Source organism: Dipodascopsis tothii (genome assembly GCF_038497935.1).
Source record: "Dipodascopsis tothii strain CBS 759.85 unplaced genomic scaffold V1510scaffold_47, whole genome shotgun sequence".
Lineage (NCBI taxonomy): Eukaryota > Fungi > Ascomycota > Lipomycetes > Lipomycetales > Lipomycetaceae > Neoaidaea > Neoaidaea tothii.
The window spans coordinates 1-15,376 of NW_027118031.1; the positions used below are offsets into that span (position 1 = coordinate 1).

The 15,376-nt window shown below is 66.8% G+C and overlaps 5 protein-coding genes across 5 annotated transcripts; 1 reads left to right on the forward strand and 4 right to left on the reverse strand.

Moving 5' to 3' along the window:
• Positions 1-382: 382 nt before the first annotated feature.
• Positions 383-1,003, reverse strand: V1510DRAFT_405152 (uncharacterized protein; the record flags this gene model as incomplete). Its single annotated transcript, XM_066932313.1, has 1 exon — positions 383-1,003. The coding sequence occupies one exon, from the start codon at positions 1,001-1,003 to the stop codon at positions 383-385; it is 621 nt and encodes a 206-aa protein (XP_066786622.1).
• Positions 1,004-1,580: 577 nt separating this feature from the next.
• On the forward strand, positions 1,581-2,173 carry V1510DRAFT_423458 (NADH ubiquinone oxidoreductase subunit NDUFA12-domain-containing protein). Its single transcript, XM_066934939.1, has 2 exons — positions 1,581-1,814; positions 1,846-2,173. Exons 1-2 carry the CDS (start codon positions 1,646-1,648, stop codon positions 2,094-2,096), a joined length of 420 nt encoding a protein of 139 aa, XP_066786623.1. The 5' UTR covers positions 1,581-1,645; the 3' UTR covers positions 2,097-2,173.
• A 12-nt stretch (positions 2,174-2,185) lies between these two features.
• Positions 2,186-8,043, reverse strand: V1510DRAFT_440956 (uncharacterized protein; the record flags this gene model as incomplete). The annotated part of the gene is made up of 2 exons (XM_066935621.1): positions 7,543-8,043; positions 2,186-7,196 (listed from the first exon to the last, which is right to left on the reverse strand). Exons 1-2 carry the CDS (start codon positions 7,608-7,610, stop codon positions 2,186-2,188), a joined length of 5,079 nt encoding a protein of 1,692 aa, XP_066786624.1. The 5' UTR covers positions 7,611-8,043.
• Positions 8,044-9,221: 1,178 nt separating this feature from the next.
• Positions 9,222-10,795, reverse strand: V1510DRAFT_423461 (uncharacterized protein). Its single transcript, XM_066934940.1, has one exon. The coding sequence runs from the start codon at positions 10,775-10,777 to the stop codon at positions 9,305-9,307; it is 1,473 nt and encodes a 490-aa protein (XP_066786625.1). The 5' UTR covers positions 10,778-10,795; the 3' UTR covers positions 9,222-9,304.
• A 1,897-nt stretch (positions 10,796-12,692) lies between these two features.
• V1510DRAFT_423462 (uncharacterized protein) lies at positions 12,693-15,053 on the reverse strand. The gene is made up of 3 exons (XM_066934941.1): positions 14,839-15,053; positions 14,726-14,807; positions 12,693-14,695 (listed from the first exon to the last, which is right to left on the reverse strand). Exons 1-3 carry the CDS (start codon positions 15,004-15,006, stop codon positions 12,729-12,731), a joined length of 2,217 nt encoding a protein of 738 aa, XP_066786626.1. The 5' UTR covers positions 15,007-15,053; the 3' UTR covers positions 12,693-12,728.
• Between the last annotated feature and the right edge of the window lie 323 nt (positions 15,054-15,376).

The following is a 15,376-nucleotide window of genomic DNA, read 5'->3' on the forward strand; positions in this document are numbered from 1 at the left end:
CCCCGCGCGGCGGGGCCCCCCGCGGGCCCGGCGCGGTGGCCTGCCACGGCGCGCTCCGGGCGCGGCGGCGGGCGGTCCCCGGGGGCCCCCCCCGCCGGCGACTCCGTCGAGGGTGCGCCCTGCGGGCGGCGGCTATATGCGGCTATGTGCACCACAGCGCAGCCTGCCCGAAGGGCAGCCACCCTCGACGGAGTCGCCGCCGGAGGCTCACCAGTGAACGCGCCTCTGGCGGCGACTCCGTCGAGGGTGCGCCCTGCGGGCGCGGAGGCACGCATATAGCCGCATATAGCCGCCCGCCGCTCGGCCGCGCGGCCGCCGCGTTCCTGTCGCAGCAGTGCTGCATCTATAATTCACGAATATACTGATGCTAATCAAAAATGCGCTACTCGGCCAGCACCTTCGTCAGCCGGCGGCGCTGGCGGCCGTTGTGCGAAAACGGCACCTGGCCGGCGCGCGTCGGGTTGTTGGTCAGCCGCTCAACCTGGAGCAGCTCGGAGATCTGGGCCTTGCCCACGGCGACCATCAGGATCTGGTCGCGCAGCTTGGCGGCGTCCTGGCCGCGGCCAGCCACGCGCGCGATCTGCAGCTGCACAAACCACTTGGGCACCTGCAGCCGCTCGACCACGTCGTAGAGCCCGAGCGAGGACGCGGCGGCCTCGAATGCCAGGTACAGGCTCTCCCATTCGCCGAGCTGGGGGGCCGCGTCGGACGAGAGCCGGGCGAGCGCAAAGCCGAGCGCAGACTGCCCGGCCCCGCTCCGGTAGTCGATCTCGGACAGTCGCGAGTGGCCGGCGACCATTTCAGGGACGCGGCCCGGCAGCAGCACTGCGGGCTCGCACCGGACCTCTTCGGCCAGCATTTCGAGCAGCGCGGCGGGTGTCCGCGGCGCGTATCGTCCGACAACAAAACACGGATCGTTCTTGGGGCGGCCCGCCAGCGGCAGGCCGTGCGCCGGCGCGAGCAGCGCCAGCAGGAGCGCGACAAGGAGGACAGAGACGTGCATGGCTGATGCCGCCTGGACGGGGCGCGCCGCGCTTAAAAGCGCCAGCGGCCGCGCCGCGGAAAGGGTGAAATTGAGGGGAGCTGTGATGAGCCCGCGCGCTCACGTGCCGTCTACCGACAGGCGCGCCGCGGGGACGTGTCATAGCGGGAACGCTGATCCGGCCTAGCCTGTTCCACGTTTAACCTTCAATAAACTCCGTGCCTAAACCTTAACGGCTGCGCCTGGAACCCGCCCGCGCTGCCGGGTCGCGTACCGGCGCGCTGTTTCGCTTACGCCTCCTGCGGGGGTCGCCCGGCCGGCGCGCCGCTCGTACGACGCGCCGTACTCCTGGCTTCCCCACCGCGCCGCGCGCCTGGGCCGCCAAGCCCGCGCATCGGGCTGTCATCTCGTCGGCGCGGCCGACCTGCCGTTTGCGCCATCCCTGACGCCTTGCGCCATTAATCTGCGCTATCACAGACCTAGTGGGCTCAGGGACATCTAATTTCGGTGACATACTGGCTATTTCGCGCACCGCTCCCAACCACCGGCCCGCTCCCCGGGGTGACACGCGCGGCCCTTACCCAGCCAATCAGCGCCCTGCCGATTGCCAATTTTTGCGTCGCCGCCCAACCTACACCGCCATCCACACCGGAACGACCCGCCATGTCGTCGTCCTTCATTCGCGTCGTGCGCAACCTGCGCCGCACCTCCGGCATCCGCGAGGTCATCCACCAGATGAACGGCATCGGCGACATCAAGTACGGCCGCCTCGTCGGCAAGGACAAGTTCGGCAACCGCTTCTACGAGAACACGGACGAGGACGAGATCCACCGTAAGTCGCCCGCCGCGCCCGCTGACCGCAGTCCGCACCCGCTGGGTCATCAACAAGTCGACCGACTACGACGTGTCCCAGCTCGAGCCCGGCTGGCACGGCTGGCTCGGCTACCTGGTCGACACCCCGCCGAACGCGCTCTCGCCCGAGGCCACCTCTGTCCGCGCCTACCCGGCCCCGCTCATCACCAACGGCACCGGCACCACCCGCGCCTACGTGCCCTACTCGACCACCAAGCCCAAGATCACGTCGTGGAGCCCGGCCGTGCGCGAGCGTCTGTAGGCGTCGCATGTCAATACATAACTCATCGGTTTATTCACTGTCGTGCAGTCATTCCTCAATCGAGGCTATCAAAACTATTTTCGTAGCGCCTAGAACTCGGCGCGCTCGCCCGTCGTCTGCAGCGTGTACGCCTTGGCCGCAAGCTCCTCCAGCTGCTCGAGCTCTCCCGAGTTGACGCACATCGACCGGAAGATCGAGTCCTCCTTCTGGAGCAGGTTGTGCGGCTTGTCGTACTCCTTGACCCGGCCCGCGTCGAGCACGAGGATCATGTCGTAGTCGATGATCGACCGCAGCCGGTGCGCGATCGTGATCACCGTCGTCTGCGAGAACTCCTCCCGGATCGTCTCCTGGATCTGCATGTCGGTCGCGTAGTCGATCGACGCCGTGGCCTCGTCCAGCAGGATCACCTTCGGGTTCTTGAGCAGCGACCGCGCGAGGCACATCAGCTGGCGCTGGCCCTGCGACAGGTTGTTGCCGCCCTCCGTCACCGGGCTCTCGAGGTTGTAGAACAGGTTCGTGCGCAGCTTGTGCCGCTCCGTCACGTCCAGCGCCTGCTCCTCGGCCGCGCTCACTGGCATCCGGTGGATCAGGTTCACCCGCAGCAGCGACCGGTACACGTCCTCGTCCGCGTAGTTGTCGAACGGGTCGAGGTTCGTGCGGATCGTGCCCGTGAACAGCGTCGGGTCCTGCGGGATGATCGTCAGGGCCGTCCGCAGGTCTCGCAGACCCAGCTTGGAGATGTCCAGACCGTCGATCACGATCCGGCCCTCCTCGGCCTCCAGGAACCGGAAGAACGCCGACGCGATCGTCGACTTGCCCGCGCCCGTGCGGCCCACAATGCCAATCTTGTTGTTCGGCGGGACGTGGAACGTCACGTTGTTGATCACCTTCGGCAGGTTCGGCGCGTACCGCAGCGACAGGTTCTCCACCATGATCTCGCCGTGCTCCGGCCAGTGCTCCGGCGGCCGGTTCGACGCCACGATCTCCGCCGGCTCCTCCTCGAGGTGCGTGTACTCCTCCACGCGCTCAAGCGAGTTCATGTTAAGCTCGTTCATCGCGTACAGCCACACAAACCACAGCATGCTGTCCGTGAACGTCACCGCGTACGTCAGCGACAAGCCCGCCAGGCCGCTGTCCATCTTGCCCACCGACAGAACCACAAACACGGCCGCAAAGAACGAGACCATGCTGCCGACGGTGTTGATCCGGAAGCTCATCCACCGGTTCGTTGCCCACACCGACCAGAACGGCCGGTTGTTGTCGTCGATCAGCAGCTCGTTCTGCTTTAGAAACTGGTCCTCGTATCCGTACGCGCGGATTGTCGTCACGCCCACGAGTGTCTCACCAAAGTGCTGGTAGATCGGCGACCGCGTGACAGCCTCCATCCGCTTCAGCTCTCGGTTCGTGCTCAGAAACAAGTTCACGATGACGATAAACAGGATGATAATCGACACCGCCGCGATGATGAACACCGGGATGATCAGCACAATCAGCGCGACCACCACCAGCACCGTGTAGAATGAATGCATCATGACCACAAGCACAGGGCCTGTTTCCTGGTCGATTGTCTCCATGTCCTTCGAGAACCGGTTCATGATCCGGCCGATCGGAGTCGCGTCAAAGAACCGCAGTTTCGACCGCAGGATCTTGGTCAGCAGGTTGTCGAACAGCTGGCGCGACGCCTTGATGCAGCCGCTGAAAATCACAAAGCCACGGAAGAAGATGATAGAGCAGTAAACGGCCACCAAGCCCGCGTACACCAGCAGATAGAACTGGTTCGAGTGCCCGGCGTTGACCTGCGCGAAGATGTACTCGCGCGCCGACGCGCGCGCGTCCGCCACCGTCGTCAGCGACGTCACCACCGTCGACGACACTGTGCGAATCGACGCCGTCAGGTGGCCAGCCAGCATCGTGCTGAACACGGCGGCCTCTTCGGACTCGTTGTTCTGAGTAACGCCGCGGGCCCAGTTGCGCACCCAGTATGACTGGCCTGCCGCCAGCGCCTGCACAATCGTGAAGATGCTGATCGCCAGAAGCCAGAACCAGCCGTTGCCGAGCGCACCGAGGTACATGCGGTACACCGACAGCTTGACGTTGCCTGTCGCCTGAGTCTCGATCGCCACCATCTTCTCCTTGGGCTTCTTCTGCGTCGTGTTCTTGCGACGCTCGGCGTCAGTGACCGCGTTCTGCACGGCCACGACAGGAATCTCCTCGATGCCGAGCGGCTCGCCAGCCCCGACGGCCTCGACCGCGCCGAGCGCGGCGTGGATGTCGACCTGCTTGGGCAGGTTCGCCATCGACGCCGACCGCGAAACCGACCGCGAGGCCACCCGCGAGGCCGCCCGCGACGTTGCCATCGACGCCGACTGCTTCAGCAGCTCGTCCTCGCCGAGAATTCCCGAGTCGACAACCTCCTCAGCCGTGCCCTGGATCACGACGGCGCCCTTCTCGAGCACGACCACGTGCGCGGCCGCCGTCAGTGCCAAAGCCACATTGTGCGAAACCAGAATGCATGTGCGGTCCTCCATCATCGGACCGGTGATACAGTTCTCGTAGATCCACAGTGCCGTGTGCGAGTCCACTGCCGACAGGCAGTCGTCCAGAATCAGGTGGCGGGCAGGCGAGAACAGCGCACGCGCGAGCGAGATGCGCTGCTTCTGGCCACCCGACAGAGCGATTCCGCGCTCACCGACCTCGGTCTGGTCGCCGCCCTCGAGGATCTCAAAGTCACGACGAAGACCACACGCGTCCACGACCGACTCGTAGCGCTCGTTGTCATATTCGTTTCCAAACAGGATGTTGTTCTTGACCGTGTCGTTGACCAGCCAGGCCTGCTGCGCGCAGTACGCCACGCATTCGGCCATGCCTGTCTCGCGGTCGACGGGCACGCGTCCGCCGAACGACGTCACACCAGGCAAGTACACGCCGCCCGAAAGCAGCGTCATCTCACCGAGCAGCGCCATCAACAGCGACGTCTTGCCAGAGCCAGTCGAGCCCACAATCAGATTAAGCTCGCCAACCTTAAAGTCGATGCTCAGGTCCCGAAGCTTAAACTCGTTATTGCCCTTGCCGGTCGTCCACGAGAACGATGCGTTCTGGAAACCGATGTGCGGCGTGCTCGGCGTTCTCGCCGCCGGACGCAGCTGGTCGTACTTGGCCGTCTCGACCTCGTTGAAGAATTCCTGGATACGCTCGATCGACGTACGCGACTGCAGAATGTACGTGAACATTTCCGAGAGCTGGTCCAGCGGCGTGCGCATGAGATTGAACAGCGCCAGAGCCGAGAAAGCGATCGGCGTCGTCAACTCGGCGGTCGCGTACGTCGTGTAGTGGCCGAATGTGGCCAGAGTGATCACCATCGGCGCGCCGGACCACATGAACGACGACGCCGACCACAGCTTATACCGGCGGGAAAGCACGCGCAGCTCCTCCTCGCGCGCCTCGGACACGATGTTGTGGAACCGATTCTCCCACGCGAAGAACTTGATGATCTTGATCGAGTTCAGCAGCTCGTTCGTCTTGAGCACGCGCCGGTCAGTGGTCTTCATGAGGTCTGACTGGCACTGGCCGAAGATGTACGCGAAGTAAAAGTGCATCGGCAGGAAACACGTGAAAGCGGCCGCGCCGACGTACGCCGAATTGCCGACCGTCCGGTGCAGCAGGTAGAACGAAAATCCGATCATGACAATGCCGCTGGTCAGGTAGTGCAGGTAGGCGCACAGCTCGGCCACCTTGAACGCATCAACGGCCATCAGGTTGATGATGCCGCCGATGTCGGCCTCCTCGTGCTCGTCCTTCTTGGCAAGCGTGCCGTCAGGCTTGGTCGCAGCGTCTTCCTCAGCCGGCACAAACGCGGCAGCCTTGCGGCGCAGCGCCTTGGCGTACAGCTCGCCAATGACGATCGACTTGATCCGCAGACAGATCTGGCGGCCGTTCCAGAGCGACTGGTTGTCGCCCATGGCGTTCAGCACCGAGCAGCCGAGGATAGAAAACACGTACAGCCATGCCATGCTGCGCGGGACCTCGTCTGGGCGCTCGATGTACTCAAGCACGCGCCGGACAAGGATCGACGGCATGAACGTGAAGATCGAGTGGAACACCGACCACAGCGCACCGATGATCAACTGGTTCTTGAAGTACCGGATCAGACCGATCAGGAACGTCGCATTCTTCAGCTCGCGCCGGAAGCCCTTGAGCACAGTGCGGGCCGTGTCCTCCTCCTTGAGATCCCACACCTCCTCGAGTGTGAGGGGGTTGCGGTAGCCCTTGCGGATGATGGTGTTGGCCCATGAGAACGTCATGACCGACCAGATGCTTGCCTTGGGCTCCCGGTTTGCCGGGAAGCCGTGGCGCGACTCGAGATAGATCGGCTTGGAGCCGATCGGGCTCGTCACGGTCACGATAAACAGCACTGTCGTCAGCGCCGTGTCGAGATACGTCGACAGATCGATCAGCCGCGAGACTGGGTGGAGCAGCGCCGAGCGAGCGCTCAGCAGGGCCGAGCACCAGGCGGCCGCATACAGGAAGAAGAGGTGCAGCCAGACGTAGGACGGCATGAACTGCGACGACCGCGACAGACGCATGTTGGCCAGGAACAGCGTGTACGCCCAGAAGAGCGAGCCCACGATTGCGCGCAGACCGTAGTGCTCCCAGTCCTCACGCGCGGGCGCGTAGACGAGGATGCCGACGATGGCCGCCAAGTGCGACAGCACCTGGATCGCAAGACACGTCTCCTCGACAGCGACACGGAACCGGCTACCACGCGGGTCGACGATGGTCACCTTGTAGTCGTCGACTTCGAGAGTGTCCTTGTGCAGGCTGGCGCGCTCGGCGTCGTCGACGGTCATGTCGCGGGCGTCGGTCGTCGCCAGCCGGTAGATCTGGTAGTCGTCATCGTCGTCGTCGTTAAGGAGCGCGGCCGCCGCCGCGTCAGGGTCCTCGTCGAGCAAAGCCGGGCCGGCCGAGAGCGGGTTGAAATCGTCGTCCTGGTCGAGAGCGATGTAACCGCGGTAGCGACCCCACCACTTGGCGATCGTATCGGAAAAGAGGATCGCGGACGAGATCGCGATGACGGACAGAGGAAGAAACACCCGAAGGTACCTGGCCGTTAGCAGAGAGCCGAAAGGGGGGGAGGACGCGGCCGCGTACGCGCGAGCCGGCGGGCTGGGTCGCGGATCCAGGACCATGGACGCGGCACCGCCGATGGGCGGCTGGCACGCGATCTGCGCCGCGCAGAACATACGCTCCTGAGCGCGCCCGGACAGGAAGGTGCGGCACAGGGGCCCGGTGGTCTGGACACGCTGCTTGGCGGCCCAGCGGTGTGGCACGACCGCACCCGGTCCATTGGACCCCACCCGGCCGCCGCCGCACCGCCCGTCCCGCGCCGGCCATGTCCGCGCCCACCCGCACGGCCGCGTGCGACCGCGTCCGGCAGACTGACACTCACCTCTGACGAGCGCACACGCTCAGGTCGTCGAGGTCCCAGAGCGGTGCAGGGCACTCGAAGAAAGCCATTGCAGTCTCAGCACGGTAGAACGCGAGGTTACACAAGAGTCGCGAGTCGAACCAACAGACCGTCTATCAAACAGTGTCTCGAACCTTAACCCGATTGCCAACAAACCGCGGCTGGCTGTCCGCTGACTTTGTACGCGGCTGGAGGTGACTATGGCCGACGGATACGCCTGAACGCTGGCTGGGGTCGGGTTCGGCGCCCATATAAACCGCCGCGAGAGGCGTTGACCGCCCCGACCGCCAGCGTCCACGACGCTCCCGAGAGTCACTAGTGTACGTAACTATCGCGTAGCGCACTGATAGAGAGTCTGCAGAAACTCTAAATCGAAGGCCCAACGCCCGCAGAACAGCTGCGTCTGCCTATCGCAGCAGACGCTGGAGGCGATTCCCGGCAACCATCGGCCACGACCCAACCGACGGAAGGTCCTATTCGGGCGTGGCGGCGGCCGGCGTCTGCGGGCGGCAGCGCGTGCGCAGCCGGCCAGTGGCCAGGGCCGGCGGCTGTCCACGCTCGCGCTGGCTACGCTAGCTCGACGCGCAGACACGGCCGAGCGCGCACGGAGCCGACCAGGCTGGCCGATAACACTGGCGCGACAGACCAGTGCTGGCGCGGGCCCCCGCCTAGTGGACGTAGTGGGCGGCAGTGGCCGACCGCTGGGTCCAGAGGCCCGATTGCGCGGGGGCCCCGCTGGGCGTGGCGGACCACGGCGAGGCCGCGGCAGACGCCGTACGGGCCGTGCGGTGCTGATTGGTCGCCCCGGGGCCGATGCCAGCCATGCAGCCCGGCAGCTGCCAGCCGGCCGCTGCCCAGCCGGCGCTGGCCGGGCACTGCATCCGTAGCGAGCCCGAGGGCGGCCGTCTGTGGCGTAGATGCAGTCCCACCACCGCCACCACTGACTCGGCGTGGCAGCCATCCGGCAGACGGCAGCCGCAGACAGGAGGGCACGGAGCGTGCCGGCGTCTGGGAGCGCCAGCAGCAGGCCTACGGCGGGCCGCGGGCGGTCCTGCGCGGCCGTCGCGGCGGCCGGCGTCCGTCGCGGCCGTAGATCGCCCGCGAACACGGCCAAGCCCACCCGGCCCGCCAATTACGCCTGGCGCAATGGTCAGTCGACCGCGCACGGCCACTATTCGTGGGCCCGGCGTTAGAACCGTGTTATCGCTATCGGCGTGCACGATACCACTGCGGCGTTATGCCGTACACGACCGCGGTCGGTCTCAGGTTCCCAAAGGAAACGCCGAGCGGGTGGCCGAGGACTGCTCTGGTAGAGTCGCAGCGGGACGGGAGTGCGGACGGGCGGCGCTAACCAGAGCCGTGGTTACCGGGCCTTAGCGCCAAGCTAAGGGCATTTGTAGCGCGCGATTCTAGCAAGTATGAACGATAAGACTAGCCTCCAGGTCCAAGAGGTCGGTTACCAGACGAGCGCGGTTACCTTCGGCGGGCGCCGGGTAAGGCGCGGCAAGGGCGCGTGAGTCGTGGCCAGCCGCGCATCCGCCGGCCACGTCACGGGCAACGGCGATGGCACGGGCGAACGGTCCGCCACGGCGGGAGCGTGCAGGCGCGCCGCAGGGCGTGCGGCGCGCGGCGCGTGACCGGCGCCGCACGCTGTGCGGCTCGTCCCCTTTATTTAATAGATACAGCGCCGCGGCAGGGCCGCCGGCGGCTCGCGGCGCGCGCGCCCGAGCTAAGGATAGTCCGGCTACGTCCGCGAGTGTGTGCTGCTCTCGTAGCTCATGCGGCCGTCGCCCAGCGCCGAGTGGTTCGTGCCCGAGTGGTTGCCCGACCGCGACATGCTCCGCGAGCCGCCGCCGGTCATGAACGGCATCTGCGGCACCGGCGACATCTGGCCCAGGCTCCCGCCCGAGAGGTCCGGGTTGGCGCTGCCGGCCGAGTAGCCCAGCGCCTGCGCGTTCGTGTTGGAGTTGGTCGTCGTGTTGGTCGCGCTCGTGTTGGCCGTCGTGTTGGCCGTCGACGTCGACGTGTTGGCCTTGCCGTCCTTCTGCGGCGGGTCCGTGAACCGCTTGATGTCCTCGTACCACCGCAGCATGTTCTCGTACGAGTCCGCGCGGAACATCCAGCTGTGGCCCCGGTGGAACTGGCCGGACTGCTTGCCCTTCATCAGGAACTTGTACGACTGCGACTTTGCGTCCGAGTGCTCGGCCAGGTGGCAGTCCTGCAGCAGCAGCGACATCACCGGCGTCAGGTCGTTCTTGCGGTCCGGCGACTTGAACTCATGCAGGTGCGACGGCGTCAGCACGTACCACGCCGACGTGTACGACTTGAGGTACTTCGTGCGGCGCTCGAGCGGGCCGGCGCGCACCGGCAGCGTGGCCGGGTCGTCGCGGCCGGGGTAGACGATCTGCTCGAGCTTGCGGATCGGCACGGACGGGTCGATGAAGTTCGGGTCGCGCGTCACAAAGTCCAGCCACTCCTTCGACGGCGGCAGGTTCACCGTGTTGTTCTGCAGCCGCGCCGAGAAGTCGAGCGTGTCCTGGCCCTCGCGCGTCAGGAAGCCGCAGTACAGCGCGTACGCCTGCTGGATCTCCTTGACGACGATCTCCTCGAGCGCCTGGCCCGACGACTGGATGTTGATGTACGCCTGGTGCAGGTAGTTCTCCTCCTCGACCTGGTGGCGCAGCTGGCGCTCGACCGCCAGCTTGACGATGTACGGGTCGTACTTGCCCGTCACCAGGTGCGGGTTGACCGCCATCGCGTTCAGCGCCTCGGTCAGGATCGACACCTGCTTCTTGGTCGAGTCCTGCTCCTTGACGACGTTGTTCTTGAAGTCCCCGGCCAGGCCCTTGATCTCCTTGATCTTGAACGACAGGTCCCGGCGCAGGTCCTCCAGCCGCGGCACGATGCCCTCGAGGATCTGCTTGGCCGTGTCGGCCGCGTGCAGCGACGCCTGCTTGTGGTAGTCGCGCATGATCGCGCTCGTGTCCTGGATGCCGCCGTGGCGCATGAACGTGTCGCCCGACTCGCGGAACGGCACGGCGATGACCGTGCTGCCGAGCTTGTAGAACATGCGCGACCGAGTGTCCTGTTCGGAGGCTGCCTCCTTGAAGTATGCGATGATCTCCTTGAGCACCTTGCGCCACGCCGAGAACCGGTGCGAGAGCACCTCGGTCGGGTACCCGTTCACCGGCACCGGCGTGTAGAACGCCGAGAACATGTCCTCGCCGTTGGTGCCTGCCCGGCGCGGCCCCGAGTGCCCGCTGCCCGTCGACACGTTGCCGGCGGCGGGCGCGGCCGCGTACCCGGCCTGCAGGTTCATCTGGCTCAGCTGGTTGTTGATCTGGCCGACCCCGCTTTGGCTGTTGATCGGGCTCATCTGGGGGCTGCCGCCGAGCGGCCCGACCGGCACGAGCTGGCCGGCCTGGTTGTACTGGTACTGCTGGCCGACGCCCAGCTGGCCGACGGGCACGATCTGGACCATCTGGCCCATCTGGTTGACGCCAATCTGGCCGACGCCGGCGATCGGCACGCCGAGCGGCGTGCCGGCGACGGCGACCTGCCCGGGCGAGCCGCCGGCCAATTGCCCGGCGGCGCCGGCGCCGGCGGGGCCGACGGCGGCGGCGCCGTCGTAGTACCCGTTGTGGAGCGACCCGTTAGACGTGTCCTGGCTGAACCGGACGACCTGGGTGTCGTCGACGCCGTCGTCGGCCTCGGCCGCGCTGCTGGCGTCGCTGTCCCGGCTCGACCGGTCTTCGGTCACGGCCGCAAGGCCGTTGCCCAGCGGCGAGTGGTCGGCGCTCAGCCGCTTGCTGCTGTCCAGCCCGATGCTGCCGTTCGACGGCAGCCGGTGCAGGCCGCCGTAGTAGCCGTGGCCGTGTTCGTTCACCGACGACGACCGCGACGGCGGCACCGTGCCCCCGCCGCGGCCCAGCTGCGGGTACGGGCTCGCGCCCGCGTACCCGGCCGACCCCGACCCCGCTGTCACCGGCGGCGACGTGTGCCGGACCGACGCCGCCCGCTGCGAGGCGTTGTCGTATCCCATCCTGGCGGCCCTGTCTCCGTCCTGCCCGCCACCGATCGCGCGATCTGCCGCTGCACGGCGCGCGCGCGGCCTGCGGGCCTTTGCTGCGGCTCGTCCGCTCCGGCGCCGGCGCTATCCGCTGCCGGGGCGCTCGCGTTGCTCGTCCTGCGGCGGTGCCGCTGGATCGTCCGCGCTGCTGCGCGGTTGCCTGCCCGTCAGCCGCCGTCCACGCTCGCCGGGGCCGGCAGCCGGCCGCCGGCTGGCCGGGGCCAGGCCCCGGCCGCCACGCCCGCCGCCGCCGCCGTTCGCCGTCGTGCCTACCTCGAGTCCGGGTCAAGCCCAGCGATCGCTCAGTCGCTGTACCGGCCGTCGTACGTTCTCGCGCGGCCTCGCGCTGCCTGCTGCTCGCTCAAATTGCCCGAAATTGGCCCCGGACACAGCTGCTGGCTCCCCGTCTGCCTGCTTGGAGAGGGAAGGTGGATTTCGAAATTATTGGACTATGTAAAATGTAAATACGACCAAAATTGAAGATGGTGATGGCGGTGAGGCGCACCGTCAACAGAACAGGCCCGAGAACAACGAACAGATCGGGCGATTGGGCTGGAGACTACTCCCGGCTCCCTGCAGATCGGCGGCACGGGCTGGGGGGGCAGCCGGGCTGCGCGCGGATGACGCAGGCCTGGATGGCAGATGACTTTGGGCGTTGGCAGGCGGACCGGTGGCGGTGCAGGCCGCGGCGACTGAGACACGTAGGCCAAGCTGGCGGCGACGCGCAGCGCGTACGATGGCGTGGGCGGCGCCGGGCTGAGGCAAGCCGGCGCCGGGTGGGCAGCCGGCCACCAGGGGCGGCCCTACGAGACAGCGGCTGCGCCAGGCCGTGGCGTGGCCGGGGGTACGCGTGTCCTGCTGCGGCGACTACAGCGCTAGAGCGGGAAGCGGGCGTGGCGGGCTACGGGGCGGTGCGGGGCGGTGCGGCAGTGCAGGGGCGGTGCAGCGGTGCGGCTCACGGGGTCATGCGGCGCGGGGCGGTGCGGCCGGCGTGGCCCGTGCGGCTCGTGCGGCTCGTGCGGCTCGCCCCGCGCCGCTGCCCGCGCTGCGCAGGCACCCAGGGAAAAGCAGACTCGGCGCTCGCGCGCTCATCCATTCTCTAGAGCTGGTTCTCCAGCGCGTGCGACGCCTTCAGGGCAGTCATCTTGGCAATGACGTCGTCCAGCGCGATCATCTCGCCCTTGGACTGCTGGTTCTTGTCGTCGCGGTTGCGCACGTTCACCGCGCGCGCGTTCAGCTCCTGCTCGCCCACGATCAGGATGAAGTTGTACTGCTGCAGCTGGCCCGTGCGGACCTTCTTCTGCAGCGTGTTGCCCGAGCAGTCGGCGTCCGCGTACAGGCCGGCCGCAAACAGCGCCGCGCGGACCTCCTCGGCGTACTCAAAGTACTTGACGCCGACCGGCACGACCAGCACCTGGCGCGGCGACAGCCAGAACGGCCACTTGCCGGCAAAGTGCTCGATCAGGATCGCGGTCATGCGCTCGACCGAGCCGAGGATCGCGCGGTGGATCATCACCGGGCGCGCGTACGACGTCGTGTTGGCGTCCTTGGTGTCGTCCGTCGGCGTCGCGTACTGCAGGTCGAACCGCTGCGGCAGCTGGAAGTCGAGCTGAATCGTGGCGCACTGGTGCGACCGGCGCAGCGCGTCCGAGATCTCGATGTCGATCTTGGGGCCGTAGAACGCGCCGTCGCCGGGGTTGAGCTCCCACGAGCCGAACGCGTCGAGCGCGTCCGACAGCGTCTTCTCGGCGTTGTCCCACGTCGAGACCTCGCCGAGGAACTTCTCGGGCCGGGTCGACAGCTTGAGCTTGAAGTCGAACCCGAACACGCCGTAGACGCTCTTGAGGAAGTCGAACAGCGCCGAGATCTCGTCGCCGATCTGGTCCTCCGTGCAGAAAATGTGCGTGTCGTCCTGCTGGAACCGGCGCACACGCGTCAGACCCGACAGCGCGCCGGACGCCTCGTTACGGTGCAGGACGCCAAAGTCGGCCACTCTCCACGGCAGCTCGCGGTACGAGCGGTCGCGCGACTTGAACAGCAGACAGTGCGACGGGCAGTTCATCGGCTTGAGCGCGAACGTCTCCTTCTCGACGTTGATCGAGAACATGTCGTCCTTGTAGTGCGCCCAGTGGCCGGACGTCTCCCACAGCTTGGCGTTGAACATGTTGGGCGTGATGACCTCGTCGTAGCCGCGCTTGCGGTACTCGGCCCGCAGGAACTCGATCAGCGTGTTGTAGATGCGCGTGCCGTGCGGCAGCCAGAACGCCGAGCCCGGCGACAGCTCGTGGAAGAAGAACAGCTCCTGGTCGCGGCCGATCTTGCGGTGGTCGCGCTTGGACGCCTCCTCGATGAACTTGAGGTGCTCGGCCATCTGCTTCGTGTCCGGGAACGACACGCCGTAGATGCGCTGCAGCGAGTCGTTGGCCGCGTCGCCGAGGAAGTACGACGCCGAGTTCTTCATGACCTTCATGGCCTTGATCCGGCCCGTGTTGGGCACGTGCGGGCCGACGCACAGGTCGATCAGCGGGCCGCAGCGGTAGACGGTGGTCGACGTGCCGTCGGGGATCTTGGAGTTGATGATCGTCTGCTTGTACTTGTTGTGGCTGAACATCTTGAGCAGGTTCTCCTTGGTCACCACCAGCCGCTCGAACGGCTGCTTCTCCTTGATCGCGCTCTTGCAGATCGTCTCGAGCGCGGCGTAGTCCGTCTGCGACACGGCGCGGTCCTGGATCGCCATCTCGTAGAAGAAGCCCTCGTCCGTGGGCGGGCCGATGCACAGGTGGCACCCGTAGTGCCGCTCGGACGCCTCGCCGAGGACGTGCGCGGACGAGTGCCAGAACACGCGCTTGCCCTCGGCCGACTCGAAGTCGAAGAACTCGAGCGTGGCGTCGCCCTCGAACGGCCGCTCGAGGTCCCACAGCTGCTCGTTGACCTTGGAGATCACGGTGCGCTCGGCGAGCGACTTGGCGATGTCGCGCGCGATCGCCATCGGCGTCGTCTCCCACGCCGTGCCGGCCTTGGTCGAGCCGTCCTTGAGCGTGATCGTGATCGGCACGCGCGGTTTGCCTGCGTCAGCCGCGTTGCCGGCCTACTTACTGGCGATCTCGGCGTCGTACTCCTTCTTGAGCTCCTCGAAGAGCGCGATGCGGTGCGGGATGAACGCGGGCACGGGGCTGATCTGGCTGTCAGCGCGCTCGCGAGCCACTCACCTCCAGCGGGCTGCCGCCGGCCGTGGTCGCGGCCTTGTCCTTCTTGGCCTTGGGCTCCTTGGGCTTCTTGGCCTTGTCGGCGACGGGCGCCGCGGCCGCGGCCGCGGGCGCCGCGTCAATTGACGCCGCCTCCAGCTTCTCGACGATATCCTTGACAGGCTCGGCCATGTTGCAGTGTTCCCGGTAGCGTGTAATCAGTCTGTGGTTGGGCTGCTCGATCGCGGCGGCGACTGAAAAATTTGAGATTTGAGTCACGATAGCCGGGTAACCAACTGTTAGTCACGGCGCGTCTCCGCGGCGGGCGGCCCGCGCCGCGTCCGGCCGCCTGCAGTGTCTGTGCGCGCCGCCAGGCTATACTATGTACATCTATCAGCCGCATGCCGTGCGGCGCGCCGGCCCGCCGGCTGTTCCGCGGCCGTGCAGCCCCGCTGCCGCAGACGCGCCTCGGCGGGGTCGCCCCGGGCCCGCAGGCGTCCAGCGGCCACAAGCCTCTGCGGCGGCGCGACGAGGGCGCGGCCCGGCGGCGGCGGCCCGCGCG